This window comes from Mauremys mutica, chromosome 8 (assembly GCF_020497125.1).
Source record: "Mauremys mutica isolate MM-2020 ecotype Southern chromosome 8, ASM2049712v1, whole genome shotgun sequence".
Lineage (NCBI taxonomy): Eukaryota > Metazoa > Chordata > Testudines > Geoemydidae > Mauremys > Mauremys mutica.
Window position 1 is genome coordinate 107,988,962 of NC_059079.1, and position 25,841 is coordinate 108,014,802.

A 25,841-nucleotide genomic window follows, 5' to 3' on the forward strand; every position below is an offset into this window, starting at 1 on the left:
CTAAAGTGTTTGGCAGATTCCCAGCCAGCATGCAAATCCCGGCTCTGCCAAATGACTCACTGCAGCGTGCTGTGCATGGCTTGAAGTCAGTGAGGCGACTCACAACACTAAGCACTGTGCCCAGGCCTACATGTTGCAGGAGTAGGCTTCAAACTATTGTGTGCTCAAGAATCTCCTCCCTTACTTTGTCCTGCTACGTAGTTTGAAGTAGTTTTGCTTATGAATCCCCGTTGGATGGTTATTAGACTGCAGTGGGAGTTGGGTATCTCAGTCTCTTAGCAAAGAGTCCTGTGGCACCTTATAGACTAACAGACGTATTGGAGCATGAACTTTCGTGGGTGAATACCCACTTCGTCGGACGCATGTGGGTATTCACCCACGAAAGCTCATGCTCCAAAACGTCTGTTAGTCTATAAAGTGCCACAGGACTCTCTGCTGCTTTTACAGATCCAGACTAACACGGCTCCCCTCTGATACTCAGTCTCTTAGGCAGCTTTGAAAATCCAAGCAGGAGGTTTTGAGGATGGGGCTATGTCTTCCGTGTTCACTACAATGCTGAGCATTCTGTCACCCCTCATTAAACACACCCTACAGAATAACAGTTGATACTAGAACTGACCGTGACATCCCACAGCATCCTGGCTATGGTAGAGCTGTGACACAGGGAGAAATGTACTCCGAAGGACAGGTTTGGTTTATGTTCTTCTACTCAACCATTCAGAAATTAGTATGGACAATAAGTTACTGGAGGAGTTTCTATCTAAAACTGCCCCTTTAAGGGCCATACAGCTCCCACCAACTTTTGCGTAGTTTGACATTATTTGCAGTATTTTGTAGACCCACGCTGGGGAAAGTTGATTTAGCTTTATCTAAAGACAGAATGACACATTTGTGGGCTTGTTTGCATTGCACGGCTCTCCTCTGTGAAATTTGCAGACGCCACTGTTGAATGTCCGTCTGACTTATTATCTCCCCTGCAGCAGGGTTTGCATAAGAGGATTCCTCTGTCATGTCATGGCATCATGTCCCTGGGAGTCTTTCTGCTCTATTACCCACAGACCATTAATCTGCTCTGCTGGGATTGAAACCATTCTGTTGTGACCAGGCTAAAAAAACTGGACATGAGAACTGGCTTCCCAACTCTAGGAACCTGCACATTGTGGGAGTTCAGATATCTAGGTTATTCCACAATAAACCCAGTCTCATCGGCCAGGCCCAGTATCCCCTCTGCTAAAGAGTGGTCTGGTGTGGTTGAAATACTGACACCCTTCTCCCTGTTTAAGAATCAACAGTGCAGGGAACTGGACCTTGTTGAGCAAAAATGAAGCTGTAGGCGACGTGTATTTATTCCGATGTATCCTTCTGTCTGGCTACATCAGTCCCCACCTTTTATAACTTCCTTGGCAGCCCAAGACAAGGTGCACATGTACTTCCAAACAGGCATATCAGGCGACTGCCGAAATCATCCCTGACAAGAATCAAAATAACTTTTGTTCATTGTATTTATAAGGTCTCCCTACACGACTGCAACATATTTTGTAGTCATTTTCCTATGCTTGTCTCTCTTCTACCCCACTCCTCCTCTGCCTTTGTGTATCTTTGTTTCTTTCTCCAAGAGAGATGAGACCATATATTTCCTGCCATCCTTTCTGCTGACTCCCTCTGATATTCTGTCCCAGTGAATTCCTTTGGTATTCATGAGGTAAAATATGCACCATAATCCCTTAGAAATTCCATCGCAATTTCACATGCATTCATCACAGTTCATGACAACTTGCCATCTCTTCTGGTGAGCAGTTCATAGAGCTGAGGCTTGGGTGGCTAATTTGACCTGTTCAAATTTTATTTCATAGTTTTGCTCCTGTTCATTTGTCAAAATACAAACTAAATCATGCTTGTGAGGCATCTGGTGCCGCAGTAGATGTGCCTCTCCTAGATGCAGTTCATTAAAGGCAAAAACATCATACAAACTAAACTAGCAATGAAGAGTGAGCTCTCTGTTACCCTTCCACCTCTCAGGATGAATATACACCTCCACTTCCTCTGTCAACCCTATGTGCACCTTCAGCTAACTCACTTCATCTCCAAAGCCTGGGAGATCAGGTGAATGCTGTAGTGTTCCTTAAAAGTGAATAAGCCCAGGCTCCATCTGACCAAGTGGGGAAGGCAGTCCTGGAGTCTCACCTTCCAGCACATGGCTGCAGATGCAGACACTGAGTTGCAGAAAGACTAAGGGTCAGATTGTTAAATGTATTTAGGTGCTTAACCCCTACAGCTCTCAATGGGAGTCAGTCATCTAAATAACATTACAAATCTGGCCCTGAGAGACTTGCCTAAGATCACGTGGTAGGTCAAAGAGTGAGCTGGGAGCAGAATAGCAATAATAATACCTAGCTCTGTCAGTAGATCTCATCTCATAGTACTTTCCAGTCCTAACTTCCATTTCTTTAAGCTGCTTTAAACACTAGATAGTCCCCCCTTCCTGTCACCATAATCTGCTAGCATATGGAAGGGAACAGGTACAGTAATCTCTCAAAGTAGAGCAGTTCAACCTCGCTCTTCTTCACTCAGCCCCTGTAGACAGAGCATGCTTGGTTCCCGTGGGGATGGGTGGGGGAATGAGGAAAGGCTTGTGTCTCAATGACTCTTCGGGCTGAGGAGGGAGAGAGATGTGGGTGTGATCTGGAGGGGAATCCGATCTAGTGCTCCTCGACTGGAAGCATGGTGGCCACAGCCTGGGCTCTTCAGGGATGGGGATTTAAAGCAGATAAAAACAGTGGGTTTTGGGGGGCTGATTGGGGTGCCGAGGACCCTTCAAACCAGCTGTTGAGGAGGGATGTTTTGGGCAGGTCACTGTTGCTCCTTTACTACCATTTCCTTTTTTGTTTGTTTCAGGAGTGTTGATGTGGGAGGTCTTCAGCGAAGGCAAAATCCCTTACGAAAACCGGACCAATGCAGAGGTGGTGGAAGAAATCAACGCAGGACTCCGGCTCTATAAACCCAAGCTCGCCTCCAAGGCCATCTATGAGCTCATGAGCAGCTGCTGGAAAGCGGTTAGTACTGTAGCCTACGCAGGCAAGATATTATGATCCCTTCCCCCTTGTCTTCACTAGGAAAAATGGTGTGTTCTGAACGCGAGTTAGCTAACATGAGGCAAAATCCTCGGGACAAAGCAGCGTGTAGTTTTCACACAAGTTAACAGGTCACGGTAAACCTTAGGCTCCGGCATGGTCTTTAACTTGGCCTACTAACTCATGTGACAACTGCAGGCTGCCTTGTCTTCGCTAGGCTTTTAACTCATGCTATTAACTCCAGTTCAGAACACACCCTGTGGGTCCCACTTTAGAGGGCAGAAGTCAAAGCCAGTGATTTGTAAGCAAGTCAGCCATTATTGGGGCAACTTCTCTGCTGACAGAAAGGAGACATAAATCAGAGGGAGAGCAGCCCTGAACACACCAGGTCACATTTGCTTCCTATGACAATTTCAGTCACATTTTCACTTTTATTTTTCCCCTTTAAGAATTGATTCTACCTGGGTTACCATTCAGCCTCTGGCCGGTTACAAGGTTCTCTCTCTTACCCTGTAACCCTTTTCAAGTTGGAGTTTAATGCTGTTCTTTTCTTGCTCCCTTAGAGGAAAGAAGACCGACCTCCCTTCTCTACCCTGCTCTATCAGCTGAGTGAGATCTCTGAATTTGATCTTTAATCAGGACACCGGCTCACTGAGTGAAGCCGACCAAGAAGCTGGAGTGGGCTTACTACAGAGTTTTCCCTACACAAAGCATTAACAAAATCCCTCCTACCAGAGATAATGGTACTAGCCAGGTTGGGGCAGAGGCCTGAACTTCCAGCCAAGCCAATCCTTTTCAAGAGCTCCATGTTGAGAAGACGGAGACAGCCATTTGGTTTAAGGCTCTCACAAACCAGCCCAGTGATTTAGCGAAGATCCCAGAGCCAGATGACACAACACGCCAATTTCTCATGAGGATAATAAGGATCGGTGTGTGGCCTCAGAGCTCAGGTATCTGGCATTGTGATTTTAACCCTGGAAGCACCCAAATGAAAGGAAACGTTAGCCTGCCCTGAGAAATGTGTCTCATCACTGACAAGGAGAGATCTATGTAAGATATTACCTCATCCACCTTCTCTCTCTAAGAACCATTCAGATGCTTCCAAACTTGCCTGTGTCACAGCCGGTCTGGAGCAGGAAGGGATGGATGGAATAACTGGGTACCAGGACACACAGATCCGACAGGTGTTCTGGCTGGGCTTAGCCATTGCATCCTGTACGCTGAAGGGTTAAGACGGTGTCGTCTCTTAGCATGATTCGCTCTGCAGCTCTGGAGTAAGGGGTGTGGGATTCTGGAGAGTGTAAAGTAGAAGGGAGTGTCCAAGTAATAGGAACATAATACCTGAGAAACCTGTGAAAGAAACTGAAAGGTCTTTCAAATGTTATATTGTTAGTGGGGGAAAAATACAAATAAAACCACACATGCAGACTTTCTGGTGCAGTTGGGGATGTCTGTGGAGGACAAACAAAGCTGAAGAATGTGTGTGTCAAAATTCTCATCAAGACTTCTACATAAGAAGAAAAAATTGGCCTCCAAAGATCTCTTTCAGCTTGAACACCAAAGGACAGCTTGGCAACGTACTGGGCAGATCACGTCTGGGGCGGGAGCTCAGGGTCTCGTCATCCAAGGGGAAAGGCTCCTTTCTAGAGCGACACAGGACTGGGTGTGTTTTCTGAAGAGAGGTGGACAGCAAGAGAGAAAGCGCGGGATGGGAATTCAACAGGCATGTTCTCAGCTGGGTGACAAGGTTCTGTGGAGGAGGCAGGGAAGCACACGCAGAGAGATGAAACGCTGCAGAGAAGTACAAATGCTCAGTGCACTTGTGATAATAAAATGAGACCTACCCTCCTCCCCACTCAAAAAACCCAACGGATCCACCCCCAGAAAAAGACTTCTTTACCTCTTCTGTGAACAAAATTTATTGAGCCTTCTGGACACTTTTAAAATCAGTGGATTTACACAAGTGTAATTGAGACCAGGCTCTGTTCCATACAGCATATGCAGTCACTGACACAATCATTTGCCTAGTAGTGTGGAAAACGCTGGCCTGTATTTTATAATCCAAGCTCCTACATGAATTGGATGGACCGAGTATTTCATATTGTGTTGGTCGCTGTGTGGTAGTATTAGAAGAAGCTATGTACCATGTACCCAGCATATTTTAACTTAACTAATATTCTAGGAAAACCTAGGGACATTCTTTTTTACGTAACCAATCTCAAAAACAGAGTGCAAGCTTTGTTAATCCCTAGGATTGCTAAATAAGATCTGGGACTTTTTGCTAAGCATTAGAAATACAGAAAGAGTCTTGAAGGAGCAGTATATAATGTGTATATATCTCTATTTTTAATGTTACTCTGTTCAGTTCTTTGTTAGCCACTAGGTCCTGGAATCCCTTCCAGCTTTACAGGTCTATGCTAGGCACTGCTCCTAGCTTATCCATCTCCCACATTTGATTTTGTTCTGCATTAATTTCTTAGCATGTGAAACTTCATCATGAAATGTTTTCGCAGGCAGGCCATCCTCACGTACAACCCAGAGATGGGTCTGACCCAGCACCTTGGCTCCGAATGCCACCAAAAGGTGGGGATGTTTGGCCCCAGATCCAAACTCCACTACTGCCCCTGTCTGTTTGATAGTCTGAACCAAAACCTGGGGGATGACCAGCCACAAATAGAATTCTGCGCTCTCGAGTTCCATCTGATTTCTCTTTGTTCCTCCCCAGTAGTTTCAGTTCACCCACTGCCATGTTCTTGTGGCACCAAATCTGGCCTATAGTCACTACCCTGAATAGGGCGCCATGTGGAACTGCACCCTGGGGAGCTCAGAGGGGAATTGTGAGCAGCCCAGGGCACATGAGACTGCAGCATTTGTGACTGATGTGGGGGGGACTTGGCCATGACTCTGCCTTCCCCCCGCCCTTTACCCACTGTGGGGCACCGAAGGGGTTCTTTCCCAAGCACAAGGACTGTAATTGTGGCAGATCCTTGTGCAGGATGTGCAAAGGTAAGCGCCTTGCACATTAGCCCTGCATGTAAGGGACCATCAGAGTGTGACCTCCCCCCACCCAAGTCCTGAGCAGGGTGCTAATGTGTTTGTAACTGCAATATTGCCCCACTGGGTAATGCCTTTAAGACAGTATTTATTCTTGGATGAGGTAAAGGAAATATTTATTAGTTACAATTGATTGCACTAAATAATACTGTTAAATGTAATGTTCAGATCTTCTTGCATAGGAATTCTTTGTGTACAGAGTATATTTTTTTTATAGTTAATAAAGTGGTAATATAACAGCTGTGGTTTTTATTTTTCACCCACCCAGAAACAGTGGGGAATGTCTCTGGCTCGTACCACCGCCAAAACATACTGTTTTAAAGACAGAGTTTCATACAAGATCTTAAAGGCCAAATTCTGTGCTCAGATGAGGGCTGTAGAAGAGTGACTCGCCCCCTTGTGGCTGGGCCTGGTGGAGCAGGCTATCCTGCGCTGGTGCCCCCTGCTGGCAGCCGCTCTGGCGCTATGGTCGCTTCCTCTTGTGACTTGGCCTGCCAGGAAGGTCCCATTCAGTCCCACAGTCAAAGGTCCAATGATCCTACCCCAAGTCTCCTGCCTCTAACTCTAGGCCCAGGGGTCCTTACACCCCTTGTTCCAGGGTTTTCAATAGTATTAACCCCTTGAATCAAGTTTCACTCCACCTTCCTCAGTAGCTAGTAGGGGAACCCAGACCCACAACTCTAGTCTAGGGTCCACTCTGGGGACCCAATAGTGAGTAGCCAAGGTCTTCTCACTCAGCCTCCAGACTTCTTCCTATCTTGCCCGGCCTTTTTCCAGAGCCCCTTTCCAGGTTCTGCAGACACCTTTCAGCTCCTGTAGTGAGCATCAGCTCCCAGGGTTTTCTCCCTAACGGTCAGTTCCTGCCCTTTTATCCAGGTTCAAAGAGGCGCTCACTCCACCCTGTAGCTGCCTTCCTGGCCTTCTATCCGAGTTCCCTTCCCAGGAGAGGCTCTCAAAGCCTACTCTCCCCTGAGGTGTCCTGCCTCCCTGCTGGGTCCCTCCCGCTGGGCACAGCTCTTTGTGACCCAGCAGATAACCAACTGATTCTCCACACCCTCCAGGTGTAACCCAGTGAGCTGACAGAGCCCTCAGGTTCCCATTAACCCTTTTGCTGCCAGTGTGGGGTGGTCATCCCATCACAGGTGCGCTGGGTACCCCAGACTTTGATAGGGGTAGGGAGTGCTCAACACTGTTGGAAATCAGGCTACCTACTTAAGTGCCCGCCTATGTATTTAGGTGCCTATCTTTAGACATCCAGTGCTAAATATTTTAGCCTCAGCCGTTCTGTGCCTTAGCTTCCTTATCTTTAAAATGGGGCCAATACTATTTATATGCCTCAAAGAGGGTGTTTGCTTACTCATATTTATACAGTGCTTTGAGATCCTCAGAGGGAAACTGCCAGATGTCAGTAAGTGCATATTATTTATTCAATTCTTTCCTATGCTGGCTCCTTGTCTGACCAGTTTTAGTCTGGGGCAACTTTATATGGTCCAGTAATAGAAACCCCCAGCAAAGAAGAGGTGAGAATACTGGCAGCCCTGTAACTGGACTGCACTCACAGCCACTCCCATGAGATACAGAAACCCTTCTGTGGAGTGGTTATTGCCAGCACATTTATAACATGCTGAGAACGAAAACCATTTCCACTGCATCTCTGCAACATCTGCCTGAGGAGCCTGATGGCAGATAGATATCCAGTGTGCACACCCACTTCTGCCTATTTTTCATCACAGGGAAGAGACACAGTTGCCTTTGTTTGCCTGTTTCACCCAGCCTTCAGCCTCCCTGCTTTAGCTGCTCATTAGCTCTCGGGAGTCAATCACACGTTCTCTGAGAGTCAGACCATATCTACGGGATTCTCCGTGGCACTACATGAGGTGGAGCAACTTTGTGGGTCTGTGGCACTGACTCTGTGTGTGATGAAATACAGTCTCTTCGATCTCTGCCCTCTCTGTTTATCTTCCCATGAGGCTCTGTCAGTGACAGGTACTAGAAATGAGTAGCCTTGGGCATTTGCCAACCAGCACTGCAAACTACCAAGTCACAAGTGGATTCCCAAACATCATGGATGCTTGACTTCATGTCATTGTCTTTGAAAGATTTTTATCCCCTCCGGATTAGCTTTTCCGTAGCCAATGTTCAAATGGTGTGATCAGCTTTCAGGGGAAGAATCAGCCTCAAATCAGCTCCTTATGCAAGCAGGTTTTTTTAAAGGACACTTTATTGAACTTTACCTTTTTTAAAACTCTGAGGATCAGAGATTCATAGATTTTAAGCCCAGAGGGGACCACTGTGATCATCTAGTCTGTACTCCTGTATAACACAGGCCACAAAACTTCCCTAATTTATTGTTGTTTCAAGTCCACTGGCTGTGATGAAACTAGAGCAGATCTTTTAGAAAAACATCCACCTTTCATTTAAACATTTCCAGTGAGGGAGAATCCACAACCACCCTTGGAGAATTGTTCCAGTAGATAAATACCCACTGTTAAAAACTTGCATCTTATCTCTTGCACTAAGTTGTCTAGCTTCAACTCCTAGTCATTCGACCTTGTTATACTGCTGCTAGATTGAAGAGCCCTTGATTATTACATTTCTGTTCTGCCAATGGGATCTGTGATCATAGGCACGGGAACTAGAGGTCCGGGGGGTTCTGCAGCTCTGCTCCCGGCCCCATGCCCGCCTCCAGCTGTGGTCCCAGCTTCGGCTCCCTTACCCCTGTCCAGGTCCCACCTCATAGGGATACGGCCCTGCTCCTGGCCCCATCTTGGGGAGGGGGGGGCACAGCAGGGGTGAGAGGGCTGGCTTTCAGCACCCCAATACTAAAAATGTTCCAGCACCACTGTCTGTGATCAAGTCTACCCTGAACTTTCTCAGCACAGGCAGTACAAACCTGGAACAGGCCCTGGGTATGTACTCTGCTTGCTAGCCAGTTCTGAAGCCCACACTGTGCTGACTTCACTACCATTATTAGCCACATGCCATCTGGATTCAAGCTAGCTTGGGTAGGCTAGACCGTGCACAGCTTTTGCCGTGTAGACATACTCATAGTCTCTTCATCTCACCACAGCGTCATGATCTTTCTCTCACTGTCGCTGTCTCTCATCACACCTGTACACCGATGGTACATACACACATGTATGTGGCCTGCTCATCCCTTGGATTCTTCCCATTGTGCAAAGAGATCCCCAGAAGGAAAACAGTCTATTCCTCAGTGATTTAAGGTGTTAAAAGCAGTAAATAAAAACGTGGTCATGAAATCACCATAATGTTAGAATGGCTAAATTGCTGGTGTGCAGAGCAGACTGTCTATCGTGCTGCACAATATTGTTCTATTGTTTCCTTGCAGTCCCCCTTTCCCTGTCTGTATCCATTGGCTGTCTTTTGTCTTATACTTAGGGTACGTTTATACTTACCGCGCGGGTCGACGCGGCGAGTTCGACTTCTCGGAGTTCGAACTATCGCGTCTGATCTAGACGCGATAGTTCAAACTCCGGAAGCGCCGCGGTCGACTCCGGTACTCCACCGCGGCAGGAGGAGTTGGCGGAGTCGACCTTGGAGCCGCGGAGTTCGCTTCCGCGGCGTCTGGACGGGTAAGTCATTCGAACTAGGGTAGTTCGAATTCAGCTACATTATTCACGTAGCTGAATTCGCGTACCCTAGTTCGACCCCGGGGCTGTGTGTAGACCAGGGCTTAGATTATAAACCCCTTGGGACAGGGACGGTCTTTTTGTTCTGTTTCTGTACAGCACCTAGCACAGTGGGGTTCTGATTCATGACTCGGGCTACAAGGCACTGTGGAAATACAAATAAGAAATAAAGTAGCACTGTGGTTATTGTTAGAGTGGGTCGATACATGGGGGAAATCCACAGGAATTTTCACTGTCAATTTTTTCCATTTTTCAGTGAGATTTTCCTATCAGCGCTGCATTAACAGGATAATGATAGGGCACATATAAATAGTGAAGTGTCAATAGCCAGGGCATCCCCGGTGCTTATCCTCTGAAACAAATCAGTCTTTTTTTGTTCTGTGTCTCGTGACCAGCACAAGGGGGTCCTGGTCCATTACAGGAGCTCCAGGCCACTGCTGCAATACAAATACATACAACTAAAAGACCTTTTCCTTTTTAACTGGTGCCTTGTTAAAAAAACTAGGTACATTCTTTCTTAGATATTTCAGCCACTGTGTCCCCAGTTATTATGAATTGTTGCTATAGTTCTTTAGATCACAGGAACACTACAGGTATATCTACACTGCTCACTAAGCCCAGACTCTGACTTGGGTTTGAGCCCAAGCCCTTGTTCCGTGCACACACAAATCAGCCTGACACAGGTTAGCAAGCCCTCAGGACCTGGATGCTAGGAACCAGTTTGTAGGGTGGGTCAGAGGCCGAGTCCTGGAGCAACTCAGGTCCAAACGCTGTCACTTTGCAGAGTGGACACAAGTCAAGTTTCAGACGTGAGTCAGAAGTTCTACGTAGTGCAGTGTGGTTGTGTGAGCACCGCAGAGAGACTGGGGGCAGGAACTGTAAACCCAGGTTTACAATGCAGCGTGGGTGCTCAAGAGCAAGCTTGCCAAAACTGAGTCCACAAGCCCAGGTCCCACAGACCCAAGCTTAGTGCACAGTGTAGATTCATAGAGTCTAAGGCCAGAAGGGACCATCATGATCATCTAGTCTGACCTCCTGCACATTGCAGGCCACAGAACTTCACCCACCCACCCCTGCAATAGACCCCTAACCTCTGGCTGAATTACTGAAGTCTTCAAATCTTCATTTAAAGGCTTCACGTTACAGAGACTCCACCATTTACACTAGTTTAAACCTGCAAGTGACCCATGCCCCATGCTGCAGAGAAAGGCAAAACCTCCCCAGGGTCTCTGTCAATCTGACGTGGGGGAAAATTCCTTTCCAGACCCCAATATGGCAATCAGTTAGACCCTGAGCATGTGGGAAACACCCACCAGCCAGGGAATTCTCTGTAGTAACTCAGAGCCCCCCCATCTAGTGTCCCATCACTGGCCATTGGGGATATTTGCTGCTAGCAGTCACAGATGGGCTACATGCCATTGTAGGCAGTCCAGCATTCCATCCCCTCCATAAACTTATCATGCTCAGTCTTGAAGCTAATCAGGTTTTTTGCTCCCATTGCTCCCCTTGGGAGGCTGTTCCAGAACTTCACTCCTCTCATGGTTAGAAACCTTCGCCTAATTTCAAGCCTAGACTTGTTGATGGCTAGTTTATATCCATTTGTTCTTGTGTCCACATCGGCACTTAACTTAAATATCTCCTTTCCCTCCCTGGTACTTATCCCTCTGATGTATTTATAGAGAGCTGTCATCTCCCCTCAGCCTTCGTTTGGTTAGGCTAAACAAGCAGAGCTATTTGAGTCTGCTCACGTAAGTTTTCCATTCCTCGGATCATCCTAGTAGCCCTTCATAGAATCATAGAATCTCAGGGTTGGAAGGGACCTCAGGAGGTCATCTAGTCCAAACCCCTGCTCAAGGCAGGACCAATTCCCACCTAAATCATCCCAGCCAGGGCATTGTCAAGCCTGACCTTAAAAACCTCTAAGGAAGGAGATTCCACCATCTCCCTAGGTAACCCATTCCAGTTCCTCACCACCCTACTAGTGAAAAAGTTTTTCCTAATGTCCAACCTAAACCTCCCCGTCTGCAACTTGAGACCATTACTCCTTGTTCTGTCATCTTCTACCACTGAGAACAGGCTAGATCCATCCTCTTTGGAACCCCCTTTCAGGTAGTTGAAAGCAGCTATCAAATCCCCCCTCATTCTTCTCTTCTGCAGGCTAAACAATCGCAGTTCCCTCAGCCTCTCCTCATAAGTCATGTGCTCCAGCCCCCTAATCATTTTTGTTTCCCTCCACTGGACTCCCTCCAATTTTTCCACATCCTTCTTGTAGTGTGGGGCCCAAAACTGGACACAGTACTCCAGTACTCCTTCTCTGCACCTGTTCCAGTTTGAATTCATCTTTCTTAAACACAGAAGAGCAGAACTGCACACACAGTATTCCAGATGAGGTCTCCCCAGTATCTTGCATAATGGTACGAACACTTCCTTGTTTTTATTGGAAATATCTCTCCTGATCCATCCTAGGACTAGGTTAGCCTTTTTTCACAGCCGCATTACATTGCCAGCTCATAGTCATCTTGAAATCAACCAATACATTCGGATAGTTCTCCTTCTCTGTCACTTCCAACTGATATGTCCCCAGCTTATAGCAAAAATTCTTCTTGTTAGTCCTTAAATTAATGACCTTGCACTTTGCACCATTAAATTTCGTCCTATTTCTATTACTCCAGTTTACAAGGTCGTCCAGATCTTCTTGTATGATATTCCAGTCCTCATCTGTATTGGGAATCCTCCCAACTGTGTGTCATTCACAAATTTTATTAGCACACTCCCACTTTTTGTGGCAAGGTCAGTAATAAAAATGTTAAATAAGATTTGTCCCAAGACTGATCCCTGAGGAACTCTACTAGTAACCTCCCTGCAGTCTGACAGTTCACCTACATACCCAAGGAGGTCCCAGTCAGGCAGCAGGGCCCCAGGGTGCTATGACATGGGGGCCCTATGAAAGGTGACCAGGTTGCAAGGAAGCTGATCCAACCTGCTCACGTATAGGGTGGGGACAGTCCCGCCCCTTCTTGTCCCCCCATCCCTCTTCCTGCTCCGTTTTACCCCAGAGGAAGGAGTTGCTCTGTTCTCTCTCCTCCTGAGGGGATGACAGGACCTTGCATTTGTAAATGAAAAGGGTGGGTGGGGGGAGGGCGTGTGTGTGTGTGGCTGGCTGTGGGTGCTGGTGGGAGGGTGTGGGTGTGTGCTGGGCGTGTGTGGGTGCAGTGTGTGGCTGTGTGGGTGCTGGTGGAGGGTGTGGGTGTGTGCTGGGCGTGTGTGGGTGTGCTGGGGGCAGGATGTGGGTGTGTTTGGGGAGGTGGGGGTGCTGTATGTGGAGGGGTGCGCGCTGGGGGAGGTGGGTGCGCGCTGGGGGTGGGGGGAATCAGCCTGTCAATCCCCGAGTGCCGCGGGGCCGGCTGGAGCATCCCCCGTGCAGCGGGCGGGGATCGGGGGGGGGGGGGCCGGAGCCGGAGCAATCCCCGTGCAGCGGCGGGGGCCGGAGCATCCCCGTGCAGCGGCGGGGGCCGGAGCATCCCCGTGCAGCCGGCGGGCCGGAGCCGGAGCATCCCCCGTGCAGCGGCGGGGGCCGGAGCATCCCCGTGCAGCGGCGGGCGGGCGGGCGCGGGCCGGAGCCGGAGCATCCCCCGTGCAGCCGGCGGAGGTCGGGGGGGGGGGGCGGAGCATCCCCCGTGCAGCCGGCGGAGGTCGGGGGGGGCGGAGCATCCCCCGTGCAGCCGGCGGAGGTCGGGGGGGGGGGGGGGCGGAGCATCCCCCGTGCAGCCGGCGGGGTCGGGGGGGGCCGGAACCGGAGCATCCCCCGTGCAGCCGGCGGGGGTCGGGGGGGGCCGGAGCCGGAGCATCCCCCGTGCAGCCGGCGGGCGGGGGTCGGGGGGGGGGGGGCCGGAGCCGGAGCATCCCCCGTGCAGCAGGCGCGGGTCGGGGGGGGGGCGGAGCCGGAGCATCCCCCGTGCAGCGGCGGGCGGGGGTCGGGGGGGCCGGAGCCGGAGCATCCCCCGTGCAGCCGGCGGGCGGGGGGCCGGAGCCGGAGCATCCCCCGTGCAGCGGCGGGCGGGCGGGGACCGGTCCCCGGGCGCGCAGCGGGGAGCTCAGGAAGTGCACTTGCTGCAACCGTTTCCTGCTCTTTGTGTGTGACACCGAGACAGGCGGCGGCGGCGGCGGCAGCGAGAGGAGGCGGCTCCGGAGCATCCCTGCGCGGCGGCCGGTGAGCGGGGGGAGCCTGCCGGGGAGACCCCCCAGCCGGGGGGTGCGGGAGGGGGGCCCCGGGCAGCGCCCCGCGGGAGCGAGCCCGGGCCCGGAGCAGCGAGGCGCCCCGCGCGGGGAAGGGACCGGGGCCAGCCCGGGGCAGGCTGCCCGCTCGCCGCCGGCTGCAGCCCCCCGCCCCCGGGACCCCCCTGCAGCCGGCGGCGAGCCCTGCCCTGGGCTCTGCTGGGGATGCCCGGCGGGCGGCCCCTGGGCTGGGCGCGGTTGGGTTTGTTTTTCAAGCCACCGTCGGGGGGGAGTTGGGTCCCCCCCGTGCAAAGCACAAGAGGCAGGTGCTGCCGTTCCCCGGGGCGGGGGAGAGAGAGACAGGGCCCAGATTAGCCGTGCAGCCGCTATTGCAAGATGATGTATCCCAGAATGCTTCGGGTACCTGCAATATTCAGCGCCTCCCTGTTTATTCTAGTGCACACGCTAGGCAGGCAAAAAAGCCTAATTTCCCCCCCTTTTCACTCTGCACGGAACATGCGATGAGCCAGAATTAGTGCTTGGAAGGAAATGCTGCAATCTGGGGGAGCAAACGCCTCCTGGCTCAAACCACAGCTGCCCCCCCCCCCATTGCTCGTGGGTTAGTAATAATGGCAGCTTTGAATTAGAGAATTTGAGCAGCGAGATGCTGCAGGGACCCTGTGATTTGGGTGAATACGAATAATGGGAATGCTCAAGGGGAAGTCGGATGGGATGCACAGCGGCTAGCAGAGGTGAACACACAAGCAGTCAATGGAACATCATAGAAAGTATTGCCCTGGCCAGAGTCTTCCCCTGGCTCTGCTGAAAGAGAGCAGGCAGAAGAGGTTGCAGTTTGAGTTGAGGGTGGAAATTATGGACATGAACTTTGTGGAATATGTGGTTTTGCAGAGTATATTTTTGGTTCATCACTAAACCAGCCAGAGTTTGCTGACCTTTCCCCCCCAGCAACATTTAAACTCACCGTCACTTTTCAGCCATGAGGCGTTTTCACAGCAAGATGTGCACCTGGTAATGTTCGAGTCGAACTTTCAAAGCCATGATGTTTGAGTGGGCTGGAAATAAGGGGAAACAAGTTAACTCCCACTCTGGTGCCAGTCAGGTCCCGAGTGAAAAGAAGTGAATGGCTTTTCCAGGAAATTTCTGAAGGGATCAGGAATGAACAGTGAGAGGCAAACTGAAACCTTTGTGCTTGCTTCTGTATATTTGCTGTGGTTTGGGGGCGGGAGGTGGCGTCTAGAGATGAACATTTATAGTTTGGCAAGGAAGAGGATATTGCATAGCTTGGCCCACCTAGCCAGCCGTTGCTTTCAGCATGGGAGTTTGTAGCTGTGTTTTTTGGATCACAAGTATCTCACTTAATTGTGTCAGGTCACTAAACCACCTAAGCCTTCCTGCTCTACATAGGAAACGAACCCCCCACCCCCATGCTCATGTTATAGATTATGAGGCTTGCCAGATGTTAGTCACCTTGACAGATTCTTGGGGCCAAATTCTGCTGTCTGCTATACCAGTGTAAATCCAGAGTAATTCCTCAGGGAAAGGAATTGAGCCCTGGTGTGTACAGTTGATTTTTGTTAGCAAAGTCTATGTAATCAGGTGATGCCTTTCGTTCTCAGACCAGGGTCCGTGCAACAGACATGGCCACTGAGGAGCCCAAGGTGGACTATAATAATAAATAAATGAATAAATAATAATAATAATAGTAATAATTAAGAATTTATCAACTTGCATATATCCAAGAAAAAGAGGATGTTACTTTTTAAATGATTGACTAACAGACAATGAATTTTTTTTGTCTACGTGTGACATTTAATTTCACAGGAAGTACTCCACCTACTTCTTGCCATCTACTAGCAATCAAGATTATTCTTAGGCTAAGGCCAGGTCTACACCTACAGCGCTGCAGCTGTACCGATGCAGCTGCGCCCCTGTAGGGTGTCTGGTGAAGACACTCAATGCCGATGGGAGAGAGCTCTCCTGTCGGCATAATAAAACCACCTCTGCGGACGGCAGAAGCTCTGTCGGTGGGAGAAGCTCTCCCACTGACATAGTGCTGTGCGCATGAGTGCTTAAGTCTGTGTAACTCATGTCGCTCAGGGGGGTGGTTTATTCACACCCCGAGCGACATAAATTATGCCGACATAGGCTGTAGTGTTGACATAGCCTACTCTAATGTGCTCACCCATACTAGCAACATCTCTTCTTCCCCAAATAGCACTCGACTGCCTTACTTTTGTGCCTCCTGCATACATTTTTTGGTCAGATGAGTATCTCCGTGCCAGCACCAGAGTATCTGAGCACTTCACAAACATTGATGAGCTATTCTTCTAAAGCCCTTGTAGAGGAGGGAAGCATTATCCCCATTTTACAGCTAGCAAACAGAGGTACAGAGAAATTAAGTGCCTTATGCAGGGAACCTTCAGCATTGCTGGGAATCAAACACAGGTCTTTTAAGTATCAGACAAGTGCCTTAACCACAAGTTCATCTTTCTTCCCCATAGCTGTGCTCTCTCTCATTTATGGCCCATTTTGCCACCCCTCCCTCTGCGCGTTTCCCCATGACACTGCAGCCTGGTCTCCATGGTATTACAGGCAGCGGGACGAAAGGTGCGACGCTCTGTCTAGAGTAGCCCTTGCTGTTTCTTTCCCTATCCCCTACCCTTACAGATGTTTTGGCACCAGCACAAGTCTCATCTGCTGGATCAGGGCAAGCTGACTAGATCAAACAACATAACTCACATCCTCCCTGTCTCTCCACTGCAACTTCTGGGTAAGCAAATACCAGGTTCACTGTTGCTGGCTGGCAGGCTGCTTGTGGATATAGTGCACGAGCTATTTGGAATCCTGCCCCGAGCTTGAGTGAGGGGTCCTTCTTCAGTCCTCCAAAAGTTATACTAATCTGAAGAATCAAGACTTGTCTGTAGGTCATAGCCAGGATTGTAGCTAAAAGAGACTCTGTGGCCTAAAGACATTTCATGGCAAATACTTCAAGCCTGTTTTAAGCTTTAGGGATAAAATAGAGGACCTACACTTGAATCCCAAGTTCAAATACCATGTGGGTTGAGTCACCTCTTTATCGTTCGGAGGAAGATCTATCCAGTTCCATGCAGTTAATTCTGTAGGGTTTTTTGATGAGAGCTGCCTTGAAATTCCTAAAGTTTGGCATCCTTTGAAAAGCTTTGCCCTGTCGTCCTTGGCCATTGTTGTGCAAAGTGCTGGATATCACTTGCTGGCTGCATTTTAGCTGTGCTGTGTTTATGTGAATAGATTTATTATTACTATAGAGCAGGGGTCCTCAACGTGGTGCCCGCGGGCACCCGCCGGGGTGTCTAAGTGTGCCCAAGTACTGGCCGGCGGATGAGCATCCGCCGAAATGCCGCCAACAAGCAGCGTCATCCAGAGGCATCGCTGCTGAAAATCGGCGGCATTTCGGCGACGACACCTCTGGATGCTGCTGCTTGACGGGGTATTTCGGCGGTGACGCCTGTTGACATTGCTGCTCGTCTGCCGCCACGGTCCTCCGTGGCTCATCATCTGGCACCTGCCAGATGAAAAAGGTTGGGGACCACTGCTATGGAGTCTACAGGCCCTGGTTCCTCTGTGTTACGCATTCAACACCATTATAACAAAGAGGAGAGTCCCTGCCCCAAAGAGCTTGCAATATTAGTAGATGAGAGACAGCAGGTTTATAAAGCAGTTAGACATGGAGAGCACAAAGTTATAGTGAGCTGCTACTGATCAGCATGAGAAGCAGCAATCACAGCACACCAGCTGCTTATCCATTGTTCAGAGGGTTGGGTTTTTTTGTAGATATCATGGCAGAGGAGGGTTTTAAGGAGGACAATGTGGTGATTTAGTGTTCCTCCCATGCATAAGGGGCAGCATAGGAGAAAGCATGGAGGTGCTTGTTGGAGAATTTGAGAAATGGGTGATCAAGATATAAATTGCTTTGAGGATCCTTTGGGATGAAAGGTGCAATTAAATGAAAAAAACCCCAACTCTTAATAGCTTGGGTTGGATCCTGTAATGCTAATGTTTGGCTGCCACTCAAAAGTTATCGAATCAGCTGTGAGGTTTGTAGGTGTGGTGCCATTTGGTAAAGTTGTCTCTCTGGTCTGCGTGTGAGTGTGGGGAAGAGAATCATCGCATGATGAATACCAAAAAAGATAGTTGTAAGTGATTGTTTCTTGCTCCCTGGCGCTTGAGTCTGCGACAGATATGGCAGGATATATTTCCCGTCTGAAAGATAAAGATCCACCTTGCATGCATATTAATGAAGCGCAAAAGCCCCATATTCACGGGTGATGTAATCTACCCCGGGTGTGTGTGCTGTTGTGCTTTCAGCTGACTGCATTTCTGTTGCAAGGATGATCTCTCAGGCATGACAACACAGGAAGCACCTCAGTGAACCACAAATAGAGCTCAAACCGTTTTTACACTGCTCAATCATCTCTTTTGAACGCAGAATGTAAGAGATCCTGCCAGGAGGCACAGATGGCTGCTGCTGGTTAATGCTCGTCGTTGGCTTTTTGATCACCGACCTAGTGACCCCATCGCCATATCTTGGAAAAAGACAACCTCTCCTTAGTTTGATTTGGTCGTTAGACTACAATGGCATTAACTGGCCGAAGACAGCACCAGATGAATTCACCATTCCAGCCTCAGCATTACTGTTCAAAAACCTTGCATTGAAAAGACAAGGAGGGAAATTTTGCTTTGCGCCATGGTCACTGCCTAATTTTCTCTCAAATGTATAGTCTCTCCTTATGGCTTGGGCATTTGCATGTAAAATTCCACAGATTAGAAGAAAATATTGCATGGATTACAGCCCTTTGTTTCATCTTCAGATCAGCCATGGGCAGGTTCCCCAGAGTACAGTACCATAGAGGGGAAGAAAGAAAAACCCCTCTCTCAAATAAAATGGTTAAAAAGGAGGTATTCCTGGCTTTTCAGAGCTATGTATGAATCTACAATACTAAAACAAAGACAGTTCAGCAGAAGAGAAGCGTCAATCCTAACCCCTAAATCTCATCAAGCAAGAATTTCTCCCCTGGATGCAAGGATAGGTCCCTTGAGTATCCATCCTGAAGACTTTTCAGCTTCTCATTATTGCTATTATTATGCGTGTTCTAGTAGCACCAAGGGCAGGGGTGGGCCACATCTGGGTATGGAAATTGTATAGCGGGCCATGAATGCTCACAAAATTGGGGGTTGGGGTGCGGGAGGGGTGAGGGCTCCGGCTGAGGGTGCAGGCTCTGGGGTGGGGCCAGAAATGAGTTCAGGGTGTGGGAGGGGGATCAGGGCTGGGGCAGGGGGTTGGGGTACTGGAGGGGGGCAGAGGGGCAGGCTCCAAGTGGCGCTTACCTCAAGCAGCTCCTGGAAGCAGCAGCATGTCCCCTCTCCAGCTCCTATGCGGAGGCACGGCCAGGCGACTCTGCGCGCTGCCCCATCCGCAGGCGCCGCCACTGCAGCTTTCATTGGCCGTCGTTGCCGGCCTGCAGGGGCGGCGCTTGGGGCGGCGGCAGTGTGCAGAGCCCCCTGGCTGCCCCTATACATAGGAGCTGCAGGGGAGACATGCTGCTGCTTCTGGGAGCCATGCGGCGCCACAGCATGCTTGGAGCAGGGCAACCCCTGGACCCCGCTCCCCGGAAGGAGCTCAAGGGCCAGATTAAAATGTCTGAAGGGCCGGATGAGGCCCCTGGGCCATAGTTTGCCTGCCCCTGACCTAGAGACACCACCCCCCATCCAAGATCAGGGCTGCATCATGCTACAGACACACAGTGAGAGATGGTCCCTGCCCCACAGAATTTGTAATCTAAACAGGCAAGACAGACAGAGTGTGAGGAGAAAGAGCGGCACAGAGCAGGGATGTGCTGTGCTAAGGCCACCCAGCAGGTCAGTGGCAGAGGTGGGGTTAGAGTCCAGAGCTCCCGACACCCAGTGCAGCACCACCTCCACGAGACCCTGCTGCTGCCTTACAAACAGACTGCGCTGCAAATTCTTTTGTTCTTGTGCAGATGTGTGGCCGGCTGCAATGGCAATCAGGAACGGGACTGTCCGATTTTACTTTTCTCTCTGAGGATACCTCATTGGTGTGCTTTATTGTGCGTAGGGAACATTTAAATTAGCACTTGGACACTGAGTCTTCAGTGACAGGCAAGAGCTTAATTAAATCCTTCTTAATTAAACCCAGAAGGCCACTACGCCCTCCTCCTTTAAACCCATCTATGCCACGGCGCCTACCAAACACTTGGCAACAGCTAGACCGCTGATGGGCTGTGTCCACTGCTTGTTACACTAATCTGAACGGTCTCACTATTACCATGCGCTCTCCTCATCCATTCGTTGTTCCTTCCTGCTGCCTCTTTTCCTATACGTAGCCTGTAAGGTCTCTGGGGCAGGGACTGTCTTTGCAGTATGAGCGTGTACAGCGCCAGACACAATGGGGCCCTGAACCTTTATTGGGGGCTGCAGGTGCTACTGCAGTACAAAGAATAATTTCATCTTTTCAGCTGCTCAGATTGTCGTAAGTAACCAGCTCATCACGGCAACATTTTCAGTTGTTGGTAAACTCCCAGCAAGTGGCACATACAATGACACATCTTGGTATTTTCTGTCTTAATCAGGCCATTTCAGAGTTCATGCTTTCGCTAACATGGGCTCGCTCGCCCTCAAAAACTTCAGTAAAGATGTTTGGTTAAATACAAAGAAATGTCCCAAGGAAACTTGAATGGATTTGAGACGTTTCACAGTGTGTTATCACTGAACAATTAATGTAAAGGAACATAGGAATTGGGTAATTAACCATTGGAACCATTTACCAAGGGACTTTGCTTGAAGTTTTTAAGTCAAAATTGGAAGTCTTTCTCAAGAACATGCTAGAGCTCGGCCAGGACTTATTTGCCTTGATGCAGGAATTACAGGGTGAAATTCAATCACCTGTGTTATGCAGGAGGCATGAATGGTCTTTTCTGGCTTTAAAATCTATGACTCTATAAATTGTCAGACAGGATCAGACCCCCGATCCATCTAGTCCAGTATTCCATCCCTGACCATGGTCAGCACCAGATGCTCCAGAAGAAGGGGTGAAAACCCCACAGTTGGCAGATGTGGGGTAATTTATCCCCCAGCGAAGGGCTCATCCTAACACCGAATAGTTAGAATTTGCCTTATAGCTTGAGAAATAACAAGACTACAATAAAGCTGGGATACATGGCTATATACAATGGTATAAAATGGTCTGCTCCTTTCTTTGTCCTACCCACGTCCCCAATCCTGCAACTACTTATGGACGTGAGAAGCAGAGGTGGGTACAGAGCTGGGTTTGGGAACCTGGAAAAGGAGATGCTGAAGGCAATGGAGAATGAGGTTTGGAAAGAGATGTGGGGGAGCAGGCTGGGAAAAGCACTGCCACTGAGAAAGGTTCATAGCTTCCTAGATTCCAAGGCCAGAAGGGACCATTGTGATCGTCTAGTCTGACCTCCTGTAGAGCACAAGCCACAGAACTGCCCCACGATAATGGCTAGATCCAAGCTTTCAGAAAAATATCCAGACTTGATTTAAAAATGGTCAGTGATGGAGAATCCACCTTGATCCTGGGTAAATTGCTCCAGTGGTTAATTATTCTCACTACTAAAATTTATGCCTTATTTCCTGTCTGAACTTGTCTAGCTCCAGCTTCCAGCCATTGGATCGTGTTATTCCTTTCTCTGCTAGACGGAAGAGCGCATTATTAAATATGTGTTCCCTATGTAATCAAGACACTCCTTAACGTGCCCTCTTTGTTAAGCTAAATATACTGAGCTCCTTGAGTCTATCACCATAAGGCAGGTTTTCTAATCATTTGATCATTCTCTTGGCTCTTCTCTGAAACCTTCTGTAATTGTGGACACCAGAACTGGACACAGGATTCCTGCAGTGGTCACACCAGTGCCAAATATAGAGGTAAAATAACCTCTCTACTCCTGCCCGAGATTCCCCTGTTTATGCATCCCAGGATCACATGAGCTTTTTTGGCACACAGTCACACCAGGAGTTTATGTTCCACCACCATCCCCAAATCTTTTTCAGAATCCCTGCTTCCCAGCATATAGTCCCCCATCCTGCAAATATGGCCTACCCCTTCTTGATCCTAGAATCATAGAATATCAGGGTTGGAAGGGACCTCAGGAGGTATCTAGTCCAACCCCCTGCTCAAAGCAGGATCAATCCCCAACTAAATCATCCCAGCCAGGGCTTTGTCAAGCCTGACCTTAAAAACCTCTAAGGAAGGAGATTCCACCACCTCCCTAGGTAACCCATTCCAGTGCTTCACCACCCTTCTAGTGAAAAAGTTTTTCCTAATATCCAACCTAAACCTCCCCCTCTGCAACTTGAGACCATTGCTCCTTGTTCTGTCATCTGGTACCACTGAGAACAGTCTAGATCCATCCTCCTTGGAACCCCCTTTCAGGTAGTTGAAAGCAGCTATCAAATCCCCCCTCATTCTTCTCTTCTGCAGACTAAACAACCCCAGTTCCCTCAGCCTCTCCTCATAAGTCATGTGCTCCAGCCCCCTCATCATTTTTGTTGATCAGCAGGTGCAGTGCCCATTAGTACATTCTGGAGCAAAGAGGAAGCTGTTTCTGACTGCAGCATATCAGGGTGGGAAGAGGGTTTTGACTGTTGCTGGGCTTTGCAACAGTAATTTTAGCAGAAGGGGATGGAGGACGAAAGAGAAAGTAGAGTCAGGCAGTAGGGTGGGATAGTTTTGTTCTCAGCAGATGGCTTGCTGTACACGGCAGCCACTGCCTTGCATTTTGTGTTGTCATTCATACTGGTGCAAAGGGGGTGCAAAATGCTACCAGACAGAATGGTGGCGCGCTACTGCTTTCCTGCATTCGGTTTGCACGGGCAGTGTTGAAGACAAGGTAATGGAGCATCAGGACCAGTATTTCAGTGGCACCATGGTGTCTGAGCACTGTACACGCACCGCACAGACCCCTCAGCTGTATTCCTCTTGGTGTGAGGTGCTAGTATCATGTTTTGGACACACATTTTCTTTTGTCTTTCTCAGATCTGAGATGTAAGTCCTCCTACTGCACTCTTAGTGCTGAAATCTAAAGGGAAACCTCAGTTCTGAAAGGAGAACTGTAGAGGAAAGATTGAAAACTGAGATTCATCTCTGGATTCCCCACTAGCCAAGCTGTGGAGAGGCGGGGGATTGGGGGCGGGTGGTAAATCAGCAGAAAATTCAGCTCCCGATGAGACTTTTAAAAAGTATTGCTTCCCTTTGTGAAATCACCTTTGTAGTTTATGGATGGCTGATGCAGGGTTTGCAATGAGTCTTCTGATACTTGCGTTTTCACATTCTGAGGAGTCTTCAGTGAACCAGAAAACACCGGAAGGGAGAAGATACGACCTCATGAAGGCTCTCCAAGAAGCATTAGAATCATAAGAGGGAAAAAGCATTTTTAAAGGGTTGCAACTTATTTCTTTGCTGCATTCCACCCAAGCGCATAACTTGATTTTCCCTTTGGCTTCCTTTGAGATTCATTTGAAACTTCAAAGTTTCAAGCTTCATTCAGTGTGCCTGTCCCTCAGTTTGGTGGTTCTCATTTTACAGAGCTGTTCTAAAAATACCTTTTTGGAGTGCATGCTTCCACCTGACTCAGTTACAGTGTGTGCTTTCCGGTGTGTTGCTGTATCACACTGTTTTGCACAGAAGAATTAAAATGGCAAAGGATTTCAGTAAGCATGGGATTGTCTTCTCCTTCATTCCTACTACAGGCACTGAAGCTTAAAAGAGAGGCAGAAAATATGATAGTTTAAATTTGATGTATGCGTCTCTTCCCTTAGCATGTGGTAACCCCACAAGTGTCAGTGAGAGCTCTGTGTATGTACTGAGAGGAGAATTAAACATCACATGCAGACTATTTGAGGGGGTGGGGGGGAAACGGTGTCTTGCAAGTTTGAGGTTGACCAGTGCCAGCTCAGCTAGTTGGCTTTTGTTTGACAGGCTCAGACATTTTAGAACCTGGCAGCTAGCTGAATAAATAAAAGATATAGGCCCTGATTCTCAGTGAGTTCCTCCCTGGGCTGAGCACAGGAAGAGAGGGGGCTGTGCAAAGGTGACTCTTGTTATGTTGATGGTTTGCAATGAAAAGTCTGAGTGTTTTATGTTTTTATCTTTTCTGGCCAGTTGCAATGTAACATGACTTTGTTTCTTAACATCCAGAACCTTAAACACACAAGAACTAAAAACAGAGAGAGAGAGAGAAAGCAGGTTGCTCCCTCAAGTAGAGAGGCACAACTCACCCCACCTTGCTTTAAGGCTGGCGCTTTGCAGACTGACTGCTGTGGACAAAGATTGCCTGCTTCCTACACAATTTGTAGCCTGCAAGCAGGACCAGGAATCCTTTAGGATTTAAAGTGACAGTTTGTAATTTTTACAGTTTGCAATACACCCCAAATTTATGCTACCGTTAAGCTTCCCATATTCTGCAGCTCTATGGGCAGATACACAATGATGCCTTGTGGATCCCAAAGGATAAGCAATACAAACACAGCAGAGGCTTAAATATTTGTGAGAAAGCCAGCTCTCACGGCCTCATCATCTGCCTACATCAGTCCTTGGCACAACCAACAAAAAAAGATGAAACATGCAGTCTCATTCAGGACTCAGCCAAAAGCCCACTGAATTAAAGGGCAAGTCTTCTGCTGACTTCAGTGGGCTTTGGATCAGCGCCTCAGTGCGGCAGTACATAACGAAACCGAAATAATTAGCCGCTAGATGGCTTCAGATCAGACTCTGGGTTGTCAGTCCAGGCTCTCAGATCGGCTTATGCCTGTTGTACTTGGAGGGCACTAACCAGAGAAGAGATACATGTGCACAGGATTCAGGGAAAACGACAGAGACAATCTAGCTATGGGGCTCCCGTGGGCTTTAAGAGGCGTTAAAGCCCCAGGCACCACTTGGCAGATAAGGAACCTTTCCCATTTTGCACTGCATTTTTTCAAGGATACAGCGGTGACAGAAACCCTTTTTATCCACTTTGAACATTCAGAGGGCTGAATCGGGTTTGTGGGGATTTGACCCCGTGGTTCCAAGGTCTGACGGTATTTTAAAACCTGAGGCATAGCGCCCTAAGGGCTCGTCTGCATTAGGGATTTTTGCACCATTGTCGCTATGCTGGTGCACACTCTTAGTGTAGATACGTTGCACTGGTGTAAAATGGGGCTTACACCAGTTTCATACCAGACTAAACAAGAGCAAGCCCCAGTTCACACCAGTGCAGTGCATCTACACTCAGGATTTTGACCTGGTGTAAAAATCTCTAATGGAGATAAGTTCTAAGCCATCATCTCTGGCAATATCTTTTCATTTAAATACTGGAAACATTTTGATACCTATTAGCTTCCTGTTTGGACAGGGCACCTGAGATGGTGCTTGAAATGCAAGCCAGACGAGGAATGGGTTTGTTCTGCTGGGTCATTTCCCTTCACTCCCTTTCTATGAATTTTTAGCGACTGTCTCCTAACATCGCCTGAAAATCCAGAGCCATGACCACTCACGTCACGCTGGAAGATGCCTTGTCCAATGTGGACCTGCTGGAGGAGCTACCGCTGCCAGACCAGCAGCCATGCATCGAGCCACCTCCCTCTTCCATCATGTACCAGGTATGTACCAGCTCCCAGATTTTGGCTCGGTGCGGCGAGGTTTAGAATGGTAACTCCTAATAGGTGTGAATGCTGGTTTGCAGACCAGTCAAAAGGATCTTCTAGTATGAGTAGGGGAAGAGGACCAAAGTATGGGAGAAAATACGGGACAGAGGAAAGTCATTGCAACAGT

General features: G+C 48.8%; 2 protein-coding genes across 4 annotated transcripts in view; both read left to right on the forward strand.

The window, feature by feature from the left end:
• The window catches only part of ITK (IL2 inducible T cell kinase), a 42,734-nt gene extending 36,387 nt beyond the window's left edge, over window positions 1-6,347 (forward strand). The window contains exons 16-17 of the mRNA XM_045026874.1: window positions 2,896-3,053; window positions 3,635-6,347. Coding sequence (XP_044882809.1) covers window positions 2,896-3,053; window positions 3,635-3,706 — 230 coding nt within the window. The 3' untranslated portion in view covers window positions 3,707-6,347. The remainder of the gene's footprint in view (window positions 1-2,895; window positions 3,054-3,634) is intronic.
• Window positions 6,348-13,870: 7,523 nt separating this feature from the next.
• The window catches only part of CYFIP2 (cytoplasmic FMR1 interacting protein 2), a 77,675-nt gene continuing 65,704 nt past the window's right edge, over window positions 13,871-25,841 (forward strand). For all 3 annotated transcript variants that reach the window (XM_045026871.1, XM_045026872.1, XR_006581566.1), the window contains exons 1-2: window positions 13,871-13,985; window positions 25,517-25,669. In XM_045026871.1, coding sequence (XP_044882806.1) covers window positions 25,553-25,669 — 117 coding nt within the window. In that variant the 5' untranslated portion in view covers window positions 13,871-13,985; window positions 25,517-25,552. The remainder of the gene's footprint in view (window positions 13,986-25,516; window positions 25,670-25,841) is intronic.